The 20,111-nt window shown below is 37.0% G+C and overlaps 2 protein-coding genes across 2 annotated transcripts in view; both read right to left on the minus strand.

Moving 5' to 3' along the window:
- slc8a2a (solute carrier family 8 member 2a) overlaps positions 1 to 14,938 on the minus strand; it is a 33,546-nt gene extending 18,608 nt beyond the window's left edge. Inside the window, exon 1 of the mRNA XM_084413917.1 lies at positions 14,752 to 14,938. The gene's annotated coding sequence lies outside the window, so the exon portion shown is untranslated. The remainder of the gene's footprint in view (positions 1 to 14,751) is intronic.
- A 565-nt stretch (positions 14,939 to 15,503) lies between these two features.
- nccrp1 (P1, F-box associated domain containing) lies at positions 15,504 to 18,509 on the minus strand. The gene is made up of 6 exons (XM_084413270.1): positions 18,171 to 18,509; positions 17,174 to 17,260; positions 16,843 to 16,939; positions 16,450 to 16,545; positions 15,916 to 16,054; positions 15,504 to 15,830 (listed from the first exon to the last, which is right to left on the minus strand). The coding sequence occupies exons 1-6, from the start codon at positions 18,313 to 18,315 to the stop codon at positions 15,681 to 15,683; spliced, it is 714 nt and encodes a 237-aa protein (XP_084269396.1). The 5' UTR covers positions 18,316 to 18,509; the 3' UTR covers positions 15,504 to 15,680.
- Positions 18,510 to 20,111: the final 1,602 nt, after the last annotated feature.

Here is a 20,111-nt window from a genome sequence, read left to right on the forward strand (position 1 = left end):
GTGGTACGACTCGACTCGGTACGGCACGGTTCGGTTCGCTTTAGCTCGGTTGCTTTTCCATTGCAGTTAGTACCGCTTCAAACTGGGTGGGACTGATCGTTATAGTTGCCGCCTCGTAACTGCCATGACATCATCGTAAACGCGCCACATTTCAAACGCACAACACAGGGGATGGTGCTCTTGATTCTCGGCATGTGGATGTTTTTAAATTAAATTACGTTAAAAAACTTTCTTATAATGGTTTACTATATGGAAGGAAAATTTTTAACGTGTAATTAAACGTTGCGTTCATATTCTGGGCTCATCTGATTTTTTGTACATAGCATAGCCTACTTTATGATTTTAGTATCATAATGATTAATAAATGCACGCACAATTATCCATGAACTTGATTTGAACAAATGCCTTTCAACTTGTGTGTGCAAAATTCAGAATTAAAGGGATACTCCACTTTTTTCGGAAATATGCTCATTTTACATCTCCCCCAGAGTTAAACAGTTGAGTTTTACCGTTTTAGAATCCATTCAGCCGAACTCCGGGTCTGACGGTACCACTTTTAGCATAGCTTAGCACAGATCATTGATTCTGATGAGTCCAGTAGCATTTCTTTCAAAATGACCAAAGAGTTTCAATATTTTTCCTATTTAAAACTTGACTCTTCTGTAGTTAAACCGTGTACTAAGATCGACGGAAAATGAAAAGTTGCGATTTTCTAAGCCTATATGGCTAGGAACTACTCTCATTCCAGCGTAATAATCAAGGAACTGTGTGTCTGTACCATGGGTGCAGCAGGCGTAATGATATGACGCAGCGCCTGAAAATAGTCCCCAGCTCGGTAACTTCTTCCAACGTGACCGGGACTAAGTTTGTCTAACCTATTAGACCTATTTTCAGGCACTGCGTCATATCATTACGCCTGCTGCACTCATGGTACAGCCGCACAGTTCCTTGATTATTACGCTGGAATGAGAGTAGTTCCTAGCCATATAGGCTTAGAAAATCGCAACTTTTCATTTTCTGTCGATCTTAGTACACGGTTTAACTACAGAAGAGTCAAGTTTTAAATAGGAAAAATATTGAAACTCTTTGGTCATTTTGAAAGAAATGCTACTGGACTCGTCTGAATCAATGATCTGTGCTAAGCTATGCTAAAAGTGGTACCGTCAGACCCGGAGTTCGGCTGAATGGATTCTAAAACGGTAAAACTCAACTGTTTAACTCTGGGGGAGATGTAAAATGAGCATATTTCCGAAAAAAGTGGAGTATCCCTTTAAATGAATGTGCAGCAATCTTTACAAATAGAGAGTCTAGGCCTAATGTAGCCTACTGTTTTAAACTACTGCCATTAAAAAAGCGCATTTAGTTAATGTTATGTTATTTTTTTCCATCTGCCTATGTTGATTATGAAAAGTGAACAGCACGAGACGAGTAGAGAGACATGGAGCGAGTCAGACATAATTTTGACCACTTCATTAAGTTTTGTTCACTTTGTTTTCTTTAAAGTGAATTTCGTTTTGTATAAATTGTATCTTAATTTTAATATTTTTTTCATCAAACAATTGCCTGGATTGAATAAGATGCAAAATAGACAATTTAACCATTGAGGCGCCCGAGCGGTCACTTGCATTGTACGTTAACTGGAGCGCATCTCATCCTCAAATACACAAAGCTTGAAATGTCTTTAAATGAAATAATTCAAAACAAAAAGAAATAGGCTACTCTCTTATGTAATCCATTATGTGCATTTCTCTCTATAGGCGCGTTTACTACGAATATGGCGATCGTCAACTTCATCTTTGCCATGCACAGACACTGACAGAAAACACTATTTTATAAATAAAAATCAGTGCACGCGTTTTAATAAAATTAAAACTTTAATTGTGATCATTAAAATAATTGAATATTAAATAATTTGTGGCCAATTTTTGCTCATTTATTAATAGTAGGCTATATATATATAGGCTATATATAGGCCTAATTTTATTAAATTGAACAAGCGCAAAATTCAGCATTCAATCAAATATTCAAAAAGACTTAATAATAATAATAATAATGTTATTTCAACATAATATCTCGTTATTTCGACATAATGTGCGTGCAACAAGCAAGATGTGCGTTTGTAAATCCGGGGACGCGTGCACTGATTTTATTTATAAAATAGTGTTTTCTGTCAGTGTCTGGCAAAGATGAAGTTGACGATCGCCATATTCTGAGAGAAAAAAACATTATTATTAAGTCTTTTTGAATATTTGATTGAATGCTGAATTTTGCGCTTGTTCAATTTAATAAAATTAAAACTTTAATTGTGATCATTAAAATAATTGAATATTAAATATTTTGTGGCCAAGTTTTTCTCATTTATTAATTATATATATATATATATATATATATATATATATACATACATACATACACACACATATGTGTGTGTGTGCCCTCAGCACATGCGTTAAAAATTATCCGGCGCCGCCCCTGACTGCAAGAAACAGTTTACAAGAAACTTTTTAACTGCAAGACACTACAGCGTTGGCTGTTGTCTACTGGCTATTTAAATCTAGCGGGTTTGTCTCGTGCATGGTCTCGTGTCGCAAATACAATGACACTGGTAGTGACGATTCTGTCTGACCAATCAGTGATCTTCAGTGTTTTCACGTCACATTTTAGTACCGGTACGGTACGCCTGGAACCTCAACAGAGGTGGTACCATTTAAAGCGAGCCGAAGCGAGCCGTACCGTACCGTACCATGCAGTGGAAATGCGCCATAAGCGTGCCGTACCGAACCGAGCCGTACCGTACCATGCAGTGGAAATGCGCCATAAGCGTGCCGTACCGAACCGAGCCGTACCGTACCATGCAGTGGAAAAGCGCCAAATGTTTGTTCCAGCACACTGACAACTACTAAGCTGTTGCCCTGTGGAATGAGAGGCATTTATGAGAGCGAGTGTGGTTTAACACCTTCTCTCTCTCTCTCTCTCTCTCTCTCTCTCTCTCTCTCTCTCATGAGTGTGCTTTAACACCTTCTCTCTCTCAGTATTTGCCATCCAATACTGATTACACACACTCACACAGACTTGACTACATAATAGTGGATGGACAACGTGGAACAATTGACCTGGAGTTGTCACATACACAAACACTCATGGAATGCAGAATATAGTTCGTCATAGTATCTAGTATAGTAAAATAACAGCAATGCTCTCGTTTATGAACACTTACACAAACAAAACAAATCCTAACACACAACTAATAAAAATGAAAAGTAATTTTATGCAATGATACTTTTTATTTCTGTTATATCTTCTTAGGTATTGTTCAAAGGTATTGTAGAAGTCGGTCACTATTCTAATTATATCTAATGTTATAGTTATTACTGAACCTTTATTCTGTCATAAAATTCTCATCAATTAATCACAATGACACTTAACCATTAACCATAACCAAACTTCACTTGAGGCTGTCCATGTGTGACCCACAAACAAAACACCATTTAAGTCAGCCTTTTAAAAGTGAGTCCTAGCACACAGTGTTCCAGCTGTCTTCAAGGAGCACTTGCCAATGAGACACACACACACACACACACACACACACACACACACACACACACACACACACAGAGATCTCCTTTCAGTATCTATACACAATAATCTCAGTACTTTCCCCCTTTCTCTCTTCTGCTCTCTCTCTACTCACCAGAACAAACACACACACCTAATTATCAGCATCTTATGGTCATCTGTAACTGTCATTAAACACACTACAACCAACATGGTCACACTTTACATTAATTACATAATTTTTACATAAAAAATATTGTTTGGTACAATGTACTTATTATGTTCATGTTGTATTGCAAAACACTTTTGATACTAATGAGTTGGGATTCGGGTAAGGTCAGGGACAGGTTTGTGGTATTGTTAGGTTTAAGGGTGGGTTAAGAGAAGGGTCAACAGTGTATGCACAACAAACTTCCATATTCTGTAAAACAGGTCGCATCGCTTCCTGTTCAGGTCTTTCGTATGTGCTTTCTTAAATATAGAGCCGTTTTACTCATGATACCTTCAAAGAAGCGAGCAAAGATGAGCATATCCGATGTCCATCGCATATGCATTTTGATATCTAAAAGTTTTTTTTTTTTTTCTTCTCACTAACATTGAGATATTTAAATTGAATAAAAGGTTAGCGGATTACCTTAAAAGTCCATAGATATCGGCATCAGTACTGCTGTTAACACTTTCTTGGACAAGCGGATGCAATGACACCAGTTTTCCTGTTTGTTCATGTGACGTTCGGCATAAAGCTTATTATAGATGTAAGTAATTATAGAAATGAATTACAGGTGTAATTACATGCACAGTTTTTAAATACAAGTACAATGCAAAAACATGTATGTATTTAATAAATGCATTGTATCAAATGGTTTATTTAAATGTTAGTATATAGTAAAGACACTTAATATGAAGTGAGACCGTTTTTTTATATGAAGAAAATTTTTTTTTAATGTATGTATGTTAAATATGACATCAGCTTGTTACATGGTCTTTAGAGATTAAGTTAATTTTCTTGATATTAAAATAACAAAGATTTTTTAACAACACTATTTTATAAAAATGGCTGCTCTTGGGTCTGTCCTGGTATTTCAAACACACAGTCACGAGTACACACTCACCAGGACACATGCACAAAGACGGTGCAAGTGACTGACACACTAACATGGGCGTTTGGCTTGAGAAACTCTACTCTTGCTTTCATGGTCTCCATCCATGCATTAAATAATTAACCTATTGCAGATCGATCTAAGATCAGGTGGTTAACTAATGACAGGTTTAGATCAAGTGTTCGGAACGGAGACTTGTGTGATCATTTGACCTGGAATCACATGATTAACCTGTTACAGTTTTACATGTTACATATTACATGCTCCCCTATAAGTGGAATGTACAATACAGAGACAAACAGATCACCTCACAGACCTAAAATAAGACAAAGGTGAAGCAGATCAACAGAAATATGCATGTGAGAGAGGCATACGTGCTCACACATACATAGAGAGACAAATAAACCAGACTGCATGTGTACACACATACACACACACTCATCAGACTGCAGCAGGAAGGCTGAGAGCTCAGGTCTTGTGGTGTGTGTTACGGTGGCCCCTCATCCTGGCCAGCGTTACTCTAGAAGGATCCGCAGTCTCAACTTCACCCGCCACTCATCGCGACACTGCCGTTATGCAATATTTAGCACAGCACACACACCAGGTACACGTTCATTCTCAGACAAATGCTGTCTAAATCACATTTTGTCTGTCTGACACACATGAACATAAACTTCTGCGAGTCTGGGTTACTAAATATTTGTGGTGGGATGACACTTTTTAGTGAATGTTGCAGATGGTTCTAGGCTGAGATTCATGTGCACCAGTACAGGTATGTTGTTGAGTTTACTTAGATGACCGACGCCTTGATTTCCTCCCAAATTCTTCACAGAAATACGGAATATGTAAATGCAGTTGAGGCAGCTCAAGTCAAAACAATCTCAAATGACTTACTAGTGCCTCATGGGGTAGTATTTTGAGGTGGGTCGACTCAGGTAACCTCGGGAGGTAGATTCAGGTAGAGCTCTGTGTGAGAGCCAAAGCAATGGCAAGACTTCAGCAGCAGCAGCTGCAGAGCTTCAGCTCAGAACCTGCAGTTTCATTATCATCCCACACTGAAACAGAGCAACTGGAAGTCAAGAGTGAGTCTGTGTAAGAAGCTGTGGTAGAAGCACATCAAGAAATGTAATTTAGTAAACAACAACCTGCATGTCACATACACATTAAATTAATTCATCAGAAATATAGAATGATGACATGTAGAGTACAGACACAATACCGCTCAAATGTTTGAAGTTTGAAAATGAATACTTTCATTCAACAAGTATGCATTAAAAAAGTGACAGTTTTTTGGTAAAAATAAATAAATAAATAATTAAGCAGCACAACTATTTTCAACTAGCCTGGCTAACGTCAGACCTAGTCTCATTTGAGACGTGGTCTGGGAACCACGTTCATTTTCTCGTATTTGAGGCGTGGTTTACGAATGCCCAGAGCCGTTTATTGGGCGCTACGAATGTCTATCAAATGCGCCTGTACAGTGTACTGTACTGTGCTCATAGCCAATCGTTTCAATTATACCAGATGACGTAGAGCGACAGAAATTCGACGAGGAAGAAGACGAAATAAACTTGCGTTCTAAACTACTTAGAACACTATCTAAGGCTGCATCGAAAGATAACTTCGCGTCTGCTGCCATGTTGGATCCATAGATATAAACAAACTGCTCCGGTGTGTCGCATAGACGTCGTCATCGTCTTGCTGCACCCTCCCCGGCCCGTTCTGTGATTGGTTCCCTCGCTGAGGCGAAAATCTGGTCCATGGAATCCAGGCTGTCTAGTAGCGTGAATAAAATCGCGCTGCGCGCAAGGCAGCATGGGAAACCCAGGCTAATTTTCAACATCGATAATAATATTTTTTGAAAATGTGTGGAAGTAAAATAATGCCAACTGTTTTTGAAGCAAAAAAAGCCTTTTGAATTGCACTACTTGAAAAAAATATGCATTGCATTAACCAAAAATTCAATAATCCATATTCTTTCAACCTTTCATATTTCTTTCACTTCAGAAAATATTAAAACTGTACAACCTATAATATTCAACAAGCAATTTTCAGTCCATTTTATTTCGCTTTGCAAATTCGATTACACAAATTCAGTGGTTCAAATTCGACAGTAAATTCAACGTTGACAATGAGGAAAAGCAGTAGATTACAGAGCATACTCTCCATCTGCTGATAGTCGACCTCTCCAGCAGGTGGTGCAAAAGCACGTGTTGTTGGCGAAGACTGAGCAACAGTTAGAGCAAGTCATTCACTCATAAAAACTCATTTACAGTAAAAATTTGTTTTATGTTAAAGGTGTGGTTGATTATGATTTCACTTAAGCTGGAACTTTAGTTAGTGTGTAATGTTGCTGTTTGAGCATAAACAACATCTGCAAAGTTACAATGTTCAAAGTTCAAAGCAATGGGAGATATTTTCTTTTAAAGAAATTATTTTTTAAGGACTACAACAAATGTCTGGTAGGGACTACACAACATTCCTCCCGGGTTAGTGACATCACTAACGCTAAAATTTACATAAACCCCACCCCACAGAACACGATTTATAGATTATCAAGACAGAATATGCTAATCAATGACTAGAAGATAACTACACATAAGCTACATAAATTCATCAACTAACCATTCAGAAACGCCCTGTTGCATTCTACATGTTGTCACCTCTTCTTGAGTCTCTCCATCATTGTCTGAATCCAGTATGAACATTTCAGTGCATGTCAGTGTGAGTGCAAGCTGTTGAAGCTCCACCCTCTGTGCCGGGAGCAGCAGCTCATTTGCATTTAAAGGGACAGGCACAAAACGAAGCATTTTTGCTCACCCTCAAAAAATGGAAATTTTAACATGCTATATAAAAATATCTGTGGGGTATTTTGAGCTAAAACTTCACATACACACTCTGGGGACATCAGAGATTTATTTTACATCTTGTGAAAATGGCATTATATCACCCCTTTAAATTCAGTGTCTTCGCGGTTATTTTTCCTGTATAGCCTACAAGCATCTTTCTCTACCGTGAACGAGATTATAATGTTATTCCCCCGATGCAGAGGTACAGATCCAATGTTACATTTGAGGTTGACATATTGGTTGTTTAGTTGCCTTAACTTTATATTGTGGTGATGTGCTGCATGCAGTAGGCTACTAGGGTTTCCCTCAATACTTCAGGATTCCCCTGCTGGACATATAAAATGCTTAACGTAGCTTAATGGACTAATACAGTGGATATAAAAGACAAAACTCGCAGGCAAGCAGATGGACTCAGAATATGAGCGTTTCCCAGTGATAAATTAAAGTTTGCTATTGAAGTTAGAAACGTGTATGCAACTTTAGAGACGGTCCCTAACTGTGTGAATGTCCAATGTCAAGCCAATTTTACATTTAAATTTAGTCATTTAGCAGATGCTTTTATCCAAAGCGACTTATAGATAAACTAACAATGGGACAACAATATGCAAGTGCTATGACCCTTCCCAGTTTAATCTAATGCACTACATGTAGGCATACTTAAATATACAGTGCTATGCATAAGTGAATACACCCATGCTAAAGTTGACTAAAAAGAGGAATAAAAAATCATATTTTGGAAATTGAACTTAATGCCTTAATTTAAAAAATTAGGAAAAATCCTTTAAGGACACCAATTTTCTTTGTGAATGAATAATGTATCGTAAATAAATAAATGTTCTTCCTTAAAATACATGGTGCATAAGTGAGTACACCCCTATGTTAAATTCCCATAGAGGCAGGCAGATTTTTATTTTTAAGTATTTTTTTAAAAAAATTTTTAGGATACTATGCATCCTGATAAAGTTCCCTTGGCCTTTGGAATTAAAATAGCCCCACATCATCACATAGCCTTCACCATACCTAGAGATTGGCATGGTTTTATTTCAGTTAGCCTAATAGCTAGTTTGATTTGCATTGAGAGATGATCTTATGGAAAGTACCCCATGCCAATCTCTAGGTATGGTGAAGGCTATGTGATGATGTGGGGCTATTTTAATTCCAAAGGCCAAGGGAACTTTATCAGGATGCATAGTATCCTAAAATTTTTTTTTTTTAAATACTTAAAAATAAAAATCTGCCTGCCTCTATGGGAATTTAACATAGGGGTGTACTCACTTATGCACCATGTATTTTAAGGAAGAACATTTATTTATTTACGATACATTATTCATTCACAAAGAAAATTGGTGTCCTTAAAGGTTGGATTTTTCCTATTTTTTTAAATTAAGGTATTAAGTTCAAAATATGATTTTTTATTCCTCTTTTTAGTCAACTTTAGCATGGGTGTATTCACTTATGCATTGCACTGTATATATATATATATATATATACACTCACCTAAAGGATTATTAGGAACACCTGTTCAATTTCTCATTAATGCAATTATCTAATCAACCAATCACATGGCAGTTGCTTCAATGCATTTAGGGGTGTGGTCCTGGTCAAGACAATCTCCTGAACTCCAAACTGAATGTCAGAATGGGAAAGAAAGGTGATTTAAGCAATTTTGAGTGTGGCATGGTTGTTGGTGCCAGACGGGCCGTTCTGAGTATTTCACAATCTGTTCAGTTACTGGGATTTTCACGCACAACCATTTCTAGGGTTTACAAAGAATGGTGTGAAAAGGGAAAAACATCCAGTATGCGGCAGTCCTGTGGGCGAATATTGCCTTGTTGATGCTAGAGGTCAGAGGAGAATGGGCCGACTGATTCAAGCTGATAGAAGAGCAACTTTGACTGAAATAACCACTCGTTACAACCGAGGTATGCAGCAAAGCATTTGTGAAGCCACAACACGCACAACCTTGAGGCGGATGGGCTACCGGGTACCACTCATCTCCACTACAAATAGGAAAAAGAGGCTACAATTTGCACGAGCTCACCAAAATTGGACAGTTGAAGACTGGAAAAATGTTGCCTGGTCTGATGAGTCTCGATTTCTGTTGAGACATTCAGATGGTAGAGTCAGAATTTGGCGTAAACAGAATGAGAACATGGATCCATCATGCCTTGTTACCACTGTGCAGGCTGGTGGTGGTGGTGTAATGGTGTGGGGGATGTTTTCTTGGCACACTTTAGGCCCCTTAGTGCCAATTGGGCATCGTTTAAATGCCACGGCCTACCTGAGCATTGTTTCTGACCATGTCCATCCCTTTATAACCACCATGTACCCATCCTCTGATGGCTACTTCCAGCAGGATAATGCACCATGTCACAAAGCTTGAATCATTTCAAATTGGTTTCTTGAACATGACAATGAGTTCACTGTACTAAAATGGCCCCCACAGTCACCAGATCTCAACCCAATAGAGCATCTTTGGGATGTGGTGGAACGGGAGCTTCGTGCCCTGGATGTGCATCCCACAAATCTCCATCAACTGCAAGATGCTATCCTATCAATATGGGCCAACATTTCTAAATCCTTGAGTATGATGAGGTATTGAGGGAAGCTGATTATAATCCCGTTCATGGTAGAGAAAGCTGATAACATGTAGGCTACACAGGGAAAGTAACAATGTAACAAAGTTATTGAATGAAACATACACACAGCTTTTGTGTCTTCATCATCTTCTCCACATATATACTGACCCAGATAATCATCACAAAAATTGAATGCATGCTTAATTGCTGTAAATGAGTTTTTATGAATGAATGGCTTTCTCTGACTGTTGCTCGGTGTTCGTCAACAACACGCGCTTTTGCACCCCCTGCTGGTGAGGTAGACTAACAGCAGCTGGAGAGTATGCTCTGTAATCTACTGCTCTTCCTGCAGTTCCTGGATGTCAATGTTGAATTTACTGTCAAATTTGAACCACTGAATTTGTGGAAGCGAATTTGCAAAGTGAAATAAAATGGACCGAAAATTGCCTGTTGAATATTATAGGTTGTATTTTTAAATAGTTTGAATATTTTGGAAGTGAAATATGAAAGGTGAATATGGATTATTTAATTTTTTGTTTTCAAGTAATGCAATTCAAAAGGCTTTTTTGTTTCAAAAACATTTGGCATTATTTTACATCCATAAAAACGCTTCTTGAACACCAAATCAGCATAAATGTTCATATTAGAATGATTTCTGAAGGATCATATGACACTGAAGAAATGGTTTATTAAAATAGTATATTAAAACAGAAGTTATTTTAAATTGTAATAATATTTCACAATATAAATGCAGCCTTGTTAAAGTCCGCGTGAACCGGAAGTTGCAAACGACTTTTCTCCAGTGTTGTGACGTATTTCCCAGTGAAAAGGTATATTGAACAGAGGGCAGGGTTTTACTCTAGCGCTCCTCCTCTCCATCTCTCGCTCATTACAGACTAACGGTTTGAGGGGAGTGGTTAAGCGTTTGCCCAAACCAAGCCGTCAAACATACGTCATCAGGGAAGGTCCTCCAATGCAGAGGGGAGGGGCATTTTCAGATTTTGATTAAAGATTACGAAGCCAAAAAATTTTTTTGTGTGGATTGACTTGGATGGATGAATTGTTCACCACAAAACGATCAATTTAGGCAAACAAAGTAAATATGGTCAATTTTGAATTCATGTGGACTTTAAGCATAAGAGACTTAAAAATCTATCTCTAAGAACTTTATTAAACCATGAGTAGCATAATTATTTGCAAGTGCTTTTGCAAGTGAATTTTTGTTGGTTTTATTATCAGTAAGGGTGCTGACATTCTGGCCAACTTTATAAGTCTAATTAATCTATACTACATTGTTAAAAATGACAAAAAGTGAGTTATAATCCACATATATGAATGATTAGGTGTTATATAATAAAGTTTGTGTTACTACAAATATCAAAGTACCAAAGTCAAAGTTATCACTACATGTGCACAACAATTTTTTTGCCATAATCTATCGCCATCTCTTTAAATTGTAGATGATGTTCTACATCTTAAAATACAAATAGGCAGAAATAATTGAATGTCCAATATCAGGTGATAAGAGTTTCAGATAGATTACTGAAAGTAATTATCATTAAATACTCTTCCTGACAATCATATCTACAGGTGGAGCACAAATCTACAGTAAAGAGAAAAGCATAAATCACTTAATCTCACAAACACACTTCTTCCACAATACCAAACATAGTGAATCACAGTGCAAATACACATTCTATCACAGAACATCATATTTTTCATGTATATTTATTATGTATTTGAGTGTTTTATGCAAACCAAACCACCATCTAAGTACTTATTTATTCATAACCCTTCACTCATCCCTTCTGTCCATATTCCTCCAGTGCAGATGAACTCTCCAGAGCACCATTTCAGTCTTACCTCACTCCTAGAGTATCACATTCTGCAGGCAATGCATTACCTGTCCAAAGAGCAGAAAACACACCTGGCTGGCTGTGCTACTTTACTGTGTGCTCCAAATCCTACTTTACAGCCCTGATTCTGAACAGAGAGAAATAGGGAGTGTGTGTGTGTGAGAGAGAGAGAGTGGGAAACAGGGAAAGAGAGAGAATGAGAGAGAATGGTTTTGTGAAAACTGTGCAACTTCACTACCAAACAAGGTGCATGGAAGTAGCAAAACACATGTAGAGAGGGTAAACCAGCAACACTTTCTTTAAATGTATTTATTAATCTCAAAACTGGGGTGTTTTGGCACACACGTTTTCATCAGAAAACTTAACAGTGGGTGAAAATAAATCCTTTCCATTGACCAAGGAGGTAAAATCATCTGCTAGAAAAGAAAAGACTGACAATATCGGGAAGAGGAAGGAGGACTTTGGGTTTTGGGCTTTAAAGTTAAGTTAAAGTTGCTTTAAATTGATTTATTTCTTCTAACTCTGCTGAAGGTCTGTGCACCAAAATGCGTTAGTTTAAATTAAAGTGTTATTTAAATAAAAAAAAATTTAAATAAATATTAATAAAGTGTTGTTGGTTTACTTTTTTGGAAGGAAAGAATGGATGGAGATATTAAGTTTTCATCACCATTCTCACATACACACCACCGTTCAAAAGTTTGGGGTTGATAGTACATTTTTGAAAGTCTCTTATGCACACCACACCTTTATTTATTTGATCAAAAATTCAGTAAATACACTAATATTGAAAAATATTATTACAATTTAAAATAACTTTTTTTCTATTGCAATATATTTCAAAATGTAGTTTATTCATGTGATATGGCAAAGCTGAATTTTCAGCATCATTACTCCAGTCCTCATTCAGTGTCACATGATCCTTCAGATATCATCTACTGATTTGCTGCTCAAGAAACATCAATGCACATCTTTGGCTCAGTTTGTTCATGGTATATGTCTACAGTATGAATGTGCTGCTGAAAAGATGGTCTGTCATACTGGACACATGCCGAGTCTCATGTTTCTGTCTCTTACACAACTTCATGGATACTTTACTGTTTAGAACTGCCCCTCCATCCCAGGGAGTTTAACCTGTTTTTGTGTGTGTACGTGTGACCATGTGAGATATGCTGCTATTGAATAGTGTCTGCTTTGCTTGTATTTCCATGTGAGTGCTCTGAAGGATTTTCTCAGAAACAAAACAAGAAAACGGAAGACATTTGGGACTGCAGATTCTGGGACTAGAAAATGTTAAAATTAACTATAGAGTAAGTGAAAGTATAAGTGATTAAGATTACTGAACTCTTGTATTGACCTGAACCCACACTTTCTCTGTAAAGAGACAGTCTTCAGGGCAGAATCACTTCTACTCAACCTTCATCATCATCATCCTCACCACAACTCATTCATGTGTCCGGTCTACTTGCAGTCACGTTTATCCAAGTTACTGACTGACCGCACATTGTAACTAAATATTCTGTTTCTTTTTTCCATTTCGAAAGACAACACCTTTTCTGAGCTAGACGGGTTACCGTTTAATCAGTTCCACTTTGACCGCGCACAGACTTCCACCAGACAAACGTGACTTTCATGTAATCCAAGACTTTAAGTATTACTCTGCTGTAGGAATTTTTAACAGACCACTTTATCAGTGAGACACAAGATCCTCTAACTGAGAGGATTTAAAAAATATATATATTAAAAAAAAACCTATTGAGCTATTCAAGGGGATTGAGGGGGTTGGTCTGCAAAATATCCAAAAAAAATAATAATAATAAAACCCCCATAAATTAACACTACTCAAACTCGCATCATCACAAATATTGTTTAATTAGCACTGCAAAAATGTGCTTCAAAAGGTAAATTAAATGATTCACATGTAAAAAACTGTGAATCAAAAAAGACTAAATCAACCCGAATACATTAAGTTAAGGCAAAGAAAGTTATCTTTAAAAGTAAGATCAGTTCAAGTGAACAACTGCTTATTTTACATTGTATTTTCAGTTACATTAAGTTCACTGTTAGATCACATATAGCTTTCTTTAAATATACAGTCCAGTGAATGGATTGAAAAAGATACTTCAATCTATCTCTGTTTTCTATCTGTGAATTTTTAATTGATTAAAAGGCAAGCAGTGAGCTGACTGGGGGTATCTCAGGCCATCTCTGGGTTTGAGGTACCAATAGGGGGGCTGGCATGTATAGCCTACCCACAGGATGTTGTCACGTATAACCTATATGGTAATATCTAAATAAACTGGATTTATTATGATTTAACACGAATGAATCAAACTACATTCGTTTACACCAACAATAGTCATTTTAAGGGTCAGTGCCAAAAGAAATAACTCTTTCAAGGTAACAACTGCCCTTTTGCTCTTTTTCCTGTGTAGGGTGAAAACGACTCTCGTTTTTTAGCTTTCATCGACTCTTAAATAATACAAAAGAAACCTAGCAGACACAAGGTTGAGCGGCTCATTAATAACTTGTGTAAAACAGCCACAGACTGAGGCACATGCGACTGCTATCAGATGCGACTCTGTGAGGTAACAGTTTAAAAGACAGCTAAACACTTGCAAACATATAAAGAGTTCATTTCATTCCTCGGTTTATGATGCCAAACGCAAAGAAGCTGTCAAGAGCGTATTCGGTACTGACAGATGTAGTGGTGGCAATTAGTAAACCAATGTACATGCACGAACACTAGTAATAAAGTAGACTAATTTGAAGCCCAAGTGAGTGTGATTTATTAAAGTTATTCAACAGAACTTACCTTAATATCTATGGCAGACCTGGAATGGTTGGGACGGACATGACCGGAGGCAGTAGAGGATGCTTTTCGAGAGCTCAGGAGAATCGCGCCATTAGTTTTCGTGGTGTAACTTATCTGTTTCTGTCCTTAAGTGTGCCAGCATCCCAAACATGCGCGCATCCTCCACGCGCACAGCACGCGATAGACTGCTCCACAGCTCAACGCGACGCTCTGATTGGTGCGTCAAAGCGTTTCCCTCTCAAAATACCTGAACACTGGCCTTTGCCTGAGGGTAGAATCACCCAAACTTTATAAAGCTATTTATAATAGAAATGTATTCAATAAAAGGGTTAGCTATTCTTACAGTAATTGTTAAAAAAGGTAAAAGTTAGTTATTATATAAGTTATATAATAGCCTGCATACTAATATATTTATAGTTATTAAAAAGTTACATATTGTTTGTTAACTCCCCTTACAATAAATTACCAGTTTCTACTGTCACTAAAAAATAAATACAGCCACGTCATGAAAAACAGAAATACAAGATTCTAAATTAGAGAGATGATTCCATATAAATTTATGATTTTACAGTAGTAAAAATAACTGTAGTAACTATTGTATTTTCATAGAAATTACTTCTCAATTATCAATTTCACAGTGTCTTATTTGCAATGAGTGAGCGCCATCTGCTGGCCTGAAATACTAAAATATAATAGCACTATCTGTGGATCTAGTGCTATTGTGAATACATGAAAGAAACAGTGTCACAAAATGAATGAGGAATGTTTTATTACATTATTAAGCTGCTGGATACATCTTATAAAAATGCAGTCAATTTGTAAAGCATTTGAGACTATACAGTGCTTTGTTCTAAATAGTCTACATCTCAAAGTCTACATTAACTGGCAGGCATGCATGAACTTCTAACTGTTTATTTTAATGTTTTGCATTATTTCACACTGGATTTGCTGGTCTTGACAATAATCGAGCTGCCAGTGACTTTGGTATTAAAGAATTCAACCATGAACTGGTTCTTCAGTCTGTGGAGGAAGTGAATGTACCTCACCCCGGGCCCATACTTGGAGAATACATGGGAGACCTATACACATTAAAATGTTATGTGGACACATGTATACAAAAAAAAATAATGAATATATATGTATGAATATGCACGTGTGTGCTACCTTTTTCCAGGTGTGTGAGTAGTTCTCCAGGTCCTCTTCAGGGTTAAATGAATGCTGCTTGATGACTGTCTTAGCATCAGCACCCAAGAGCTTCACATCGAGCTGATAGATAGATTTATGAAGCTGGCTTTCCTCATACCTACACATGAAGGGAAACACCCAGACATTAAAAGTGAAAGGGCATATTAAAGCTGCCATTTAGGCTGAAACGACAATGTCTAAAGCACTATGACCACTACAGACATGACATATGTAGCAATTGCAACATTGCAACTGTTTCTAAAATACAAAATATAGTTATGTCAGAGATTACATTTTTCAGATAAGTCAGAATTTCATTCAAATTCATTGGTGCTTTTTGTCCATTTTTCTTTAGCTGTAAAACATTTGAATGTGTGGACATGGATAGATTGCATAACAGCTAACTTTGTTAAAACAGCTTAACTGATATCCAGTTTAATTTTTTACCTCTTCTTTGCAGCTCAGTTTGCTGAAGATTGCTTAAACTGCAAATATAACTAGTTCATAACTCACCAGTCCTCAATGAATATCTCAGGCTGAAACTCATCCAGAAGTTGGTCCCACAGACCCTCTGCCTTCAGGTCCACATGCTGCTCTAGAGAAAACCACCTGAGGTAAAGATACACAAAGGCCATATCAGACAGAATATATGACCTTCTGCTTAGCCTGACGAAATGACAAGCCAATGTCTTTCTAATATCTGATTCAAATACAAAGACATATATAGCAACACTTATTATGTATTGCAATTATGGGGTCCTACTGCATTTAAACTACTTAAGTTACAAACAAATATATATTTTTTTTTCTTGAAAGTTTTTGCTAAATGACAAGTGACTAATTAAAATCGTCATTTTAATTAGTCATTTTACATTGGGTAATTTTTCTCACAAATCTGGGCTTCACCTGTACTGAGGCAGCTGGCAGACCACAACCCCGGCGGGTATTCCACTAGTGTCGTATGGCAAAACTTCTGTACTAGTTTTCCAGCCAGAGAAATTGCCTACAATTAACATCCAGGTACAAGATTAAATTCTCCATCATCTTTTTTTTTATTAGAAACCAAAGATACTAAGAATGGCAAATGTTTTGGGTGTAAAGTTCAACCAATTAACAATTAATGTTCTAGTCTTAATGTCAGATATAATATAACACATTTCAATTGCATTGGATGTAATATTCAGCAGTGGTGAGTTTTTAGGCAGCAAATATATTACTGTGTTGATTGCTGACTCACCATCGGGCTCTAACTGAGGTGGCCGGTCTGGAGGAGGAGGCATTTCCGACCGATGGGGTTCAGGTGGTGGCACGGTGTGGTTTACACCTAGTTGTTGAGCAAAAAAAAAAAAAGATGAGTTCAAAAGATTTGCATGAAAATATTAAATTTCTATTACAGTAAAATGTAATTGCAAATACTGTTTTTCAAATGTATATGTAAAATATTCCTGTAGGTAAATAATATAAATCCATAGGCTATAATTTAAGGGCAACATTTGCAGTACTAAATAGGCCACATGTAAAAGTATGGGAGGCAAATTGTTTCATCGCTGCACAGATTCAATATTTTGAAAGCAGCTTCTTTCTCTTTTACATACACAACTATCAATCATCCCCATCTAGATTTAAATTAAATGTATTGCCTTCTTCATGAAACATGACTTTGTTACTATAAAGATAATGCCACCAACTAGCCCTGTGAATTTTATTCATAAATACATTTAATTGTATATCTTCTCTGTATCTTTAAAAACATAGGGAACATTTTATTCTAAAACAGCAATCCATTTGGGAAAAATAAATAGGCCTACATAAAATTATTGATTTAATTAACAATAACAACAATATATAAAATAGGCCTACATAGGCTAATACAAAACATAGAGGATATCTCATTTTAGAAAAGTAACCATTGTAAAATTGCATGTTATTATTCGTTGTGTGGGGTAAATTACTAGCCTATAATGTCTTTCCTTAGGCTACTTTGGAATGTACCGTTAATAGTGACTTTTCAGGGCGAAACCTGCGCAATAAGACACAGCAGTGTGTATGTCGCCGCTATAACTTAGTTTAACTAACTAGGCCAACATCATCGTTCCCCTCCACTCCATCTCAACATAACAGTGTTACATTCTAAAGTTACAACAAAGTTCAAGCAGAGATCTCCAGTAGTAGTAGAGATTTCATCAACATTGTGAGCTAGCAGCGCCAGCGACACGTCTGTGTGACGTCATTACCGTAAGGCGAGGTGTTCTTCAGTAGGTTGCGCTGAAACGGCTTCTTCTCGTACACCGATTTCCAGTCCACGCTGGCGGGCATGGGGACACCGTGAGCCCCCAGCTGCCACTGCGAATCGCACTTCTTTTTCCAGTCCGTCGCCATTTCAGACTGTCTCCCTCGCAGTCAGCCACGCACTGCAAAACACGGGAAGTGTTTTATTATGGTCACTCTGCCCCACCCAGAAAACTGGTTCAGAAGAGCCTTGTGCAAGAGCCTACTTTACTGCACAGTGCACACTCAGAAGTGAGTCACACCAACGACAGACCACCTCTGTTTCACAACATGAATGGTGTGTCTCTTGAGACTTGATTTGATCATTTTTAGATCAAAGAGCAGGACAAATGCCATGCTATGAGTTGACAATAAGATAGAACGCAATTATTTATGAGTTAAGAGTAGCCGGGTCAAAATCACCATAAAGTGCCTTTGAGACTTCACAATTTCCACAAAAAAATCTGAGATTTTCCATTTAACTTCATATGTGTTGTATTAAGGAGACATTAGGCTGTTAGAAATGCATATTGGTCAAGCTCCAGCACTTTTTATAAATTAACTGCAAGCTGACAATATACAAGCAAACCATAAATTATGTCCACCCTGTCATGGACAAACTCATAGTAGAATAAATACATTTTCATTGCATAGTGATTATAAAATGTAGATCTGAGGAAAGAGAATGTGTCCCTTTCCCAACAAAACATTTTAGTAAATGGTAAAAGTATTTTGATAATAATGAAGTTACTGCTTAAATATGTATTGCCCAATAAAATATGCGATAGTTGCACATTCTATTCTAAATAAAATCTAACAACAAAGATATTTATTCAAACTTTAAAACAATACTAACTGGCCCTCATTTGTTTATTAAGAAATCACACACAAGGTTTTGTTAACTTGTTAAAATAATTAGTTTATTTTCATCATAAAAGTTGCACATGACAGGGTGGACAACAAAATGACAGGGTGGAACTTGGCATGACAGGGTGGACAGATGTTTTAATGGGTGAACTAGAACGGGGGAACATTTTAAAAACAACAGGACCTTCAAGAAACCCTTAACCAATATAGAAGAAGGAGGGGCCTGGCTCAGGCTGATTTTCAGGAGTTGCAAATGTCCACCCTGTTATGAACCAACATTTTTTGGCTAAAGTTCGTATTTAATGAGCACATGGTGTGCAGCAGTAAGCAAAGTGATTCACTGTTGAAGCTGACTGTGCACTGTTTAAAATGTATATTTAGAATTTCTGAAAAGTTTTTATATTAATTAATATTTCACAATGACAGGGTGGACATGTTAAGCTTGACAACACGCAACTACAAACACAATATGATGAAAATTAGGAAATATAAGTGTAGATACTTTCTGTGTGTGTTGCAGATGTTTTAACCTCCACTGAGGTCAAAGACCAAATGGGGGAGGGGATGTCACTGAGTACATCAGTTGGTTTCTTAAAGGGGAGTTTACCCCATAATGACAGGGTGGACAGCAATTTCAGGGACACATGCAAACTGCTTAATATTATTATGAAAATAAAATATAAATAATCAAAATGACTTGTTTTATTAAATAACTTGCTGAGGACAATAAGTACATTAAAAAATATTATAATTTTATGTAATTTAACCACTTTTTACACTCACTGAAGTTAGCTGAGCAGCATGAGGGACATGCCAAAATCACATACATCCAATCAAAGAAAATGGTATAAAATCAGAAAAACACATTTCAAGAGATGTATCATTGTACTTTGTGTAAGTGTGTAAGTGTTTGGCCATTTATAATAAAACCTCTGAATTTCATTATTTTGCATTATGTTCATGATGACTGAGCGATGAGGACACCAAAGGCACTTTATTGACCCAGCCTATTTCAATCACTTCATTCGTTATTGATGGCC

The sequence above is a fragment of the Rutilus rutilus genome, assembly GCF_951802725.1.
Source record: "Rutilus rutilus genome assembly, chromosome: 7".
In the NCBI taxonomy this organism is placed as follows: domain Eukaryota; kingdom Metazoa; phylum Chordata; class Actinopteri; order Cypriniformes; family Leuciscidae; genus Rutilus; species Rutilus rutilus.

What these genes read in the sequence shown, in the direction of transcription:
- nccrp1 (XM_084413270.1), bottom strand. Translation starts at nt 18,315, where the DNA reads ATGGCGACGGACTGGAAAAAGAAGTGCGATTCGCAGTGGCAGCTGGGG. An exon ending in GAAGAACACCTCGCCTTACG is followed by an intron (nt 17,261 to 18,170) that starts GTAATGACGTCA and finishes CTCAACAACTAG; the next exon opens with GTGTAAACCACACCGTGCCA. An exon ending in ACTCACACACCTGGAAAAAG is followed by an intron (nt 15,831 to 15,915) that starts GTAGCACACACG and finishes TAATGTGTATAG; the next exon opens with GTCTCCCATGTATTCTCCAA.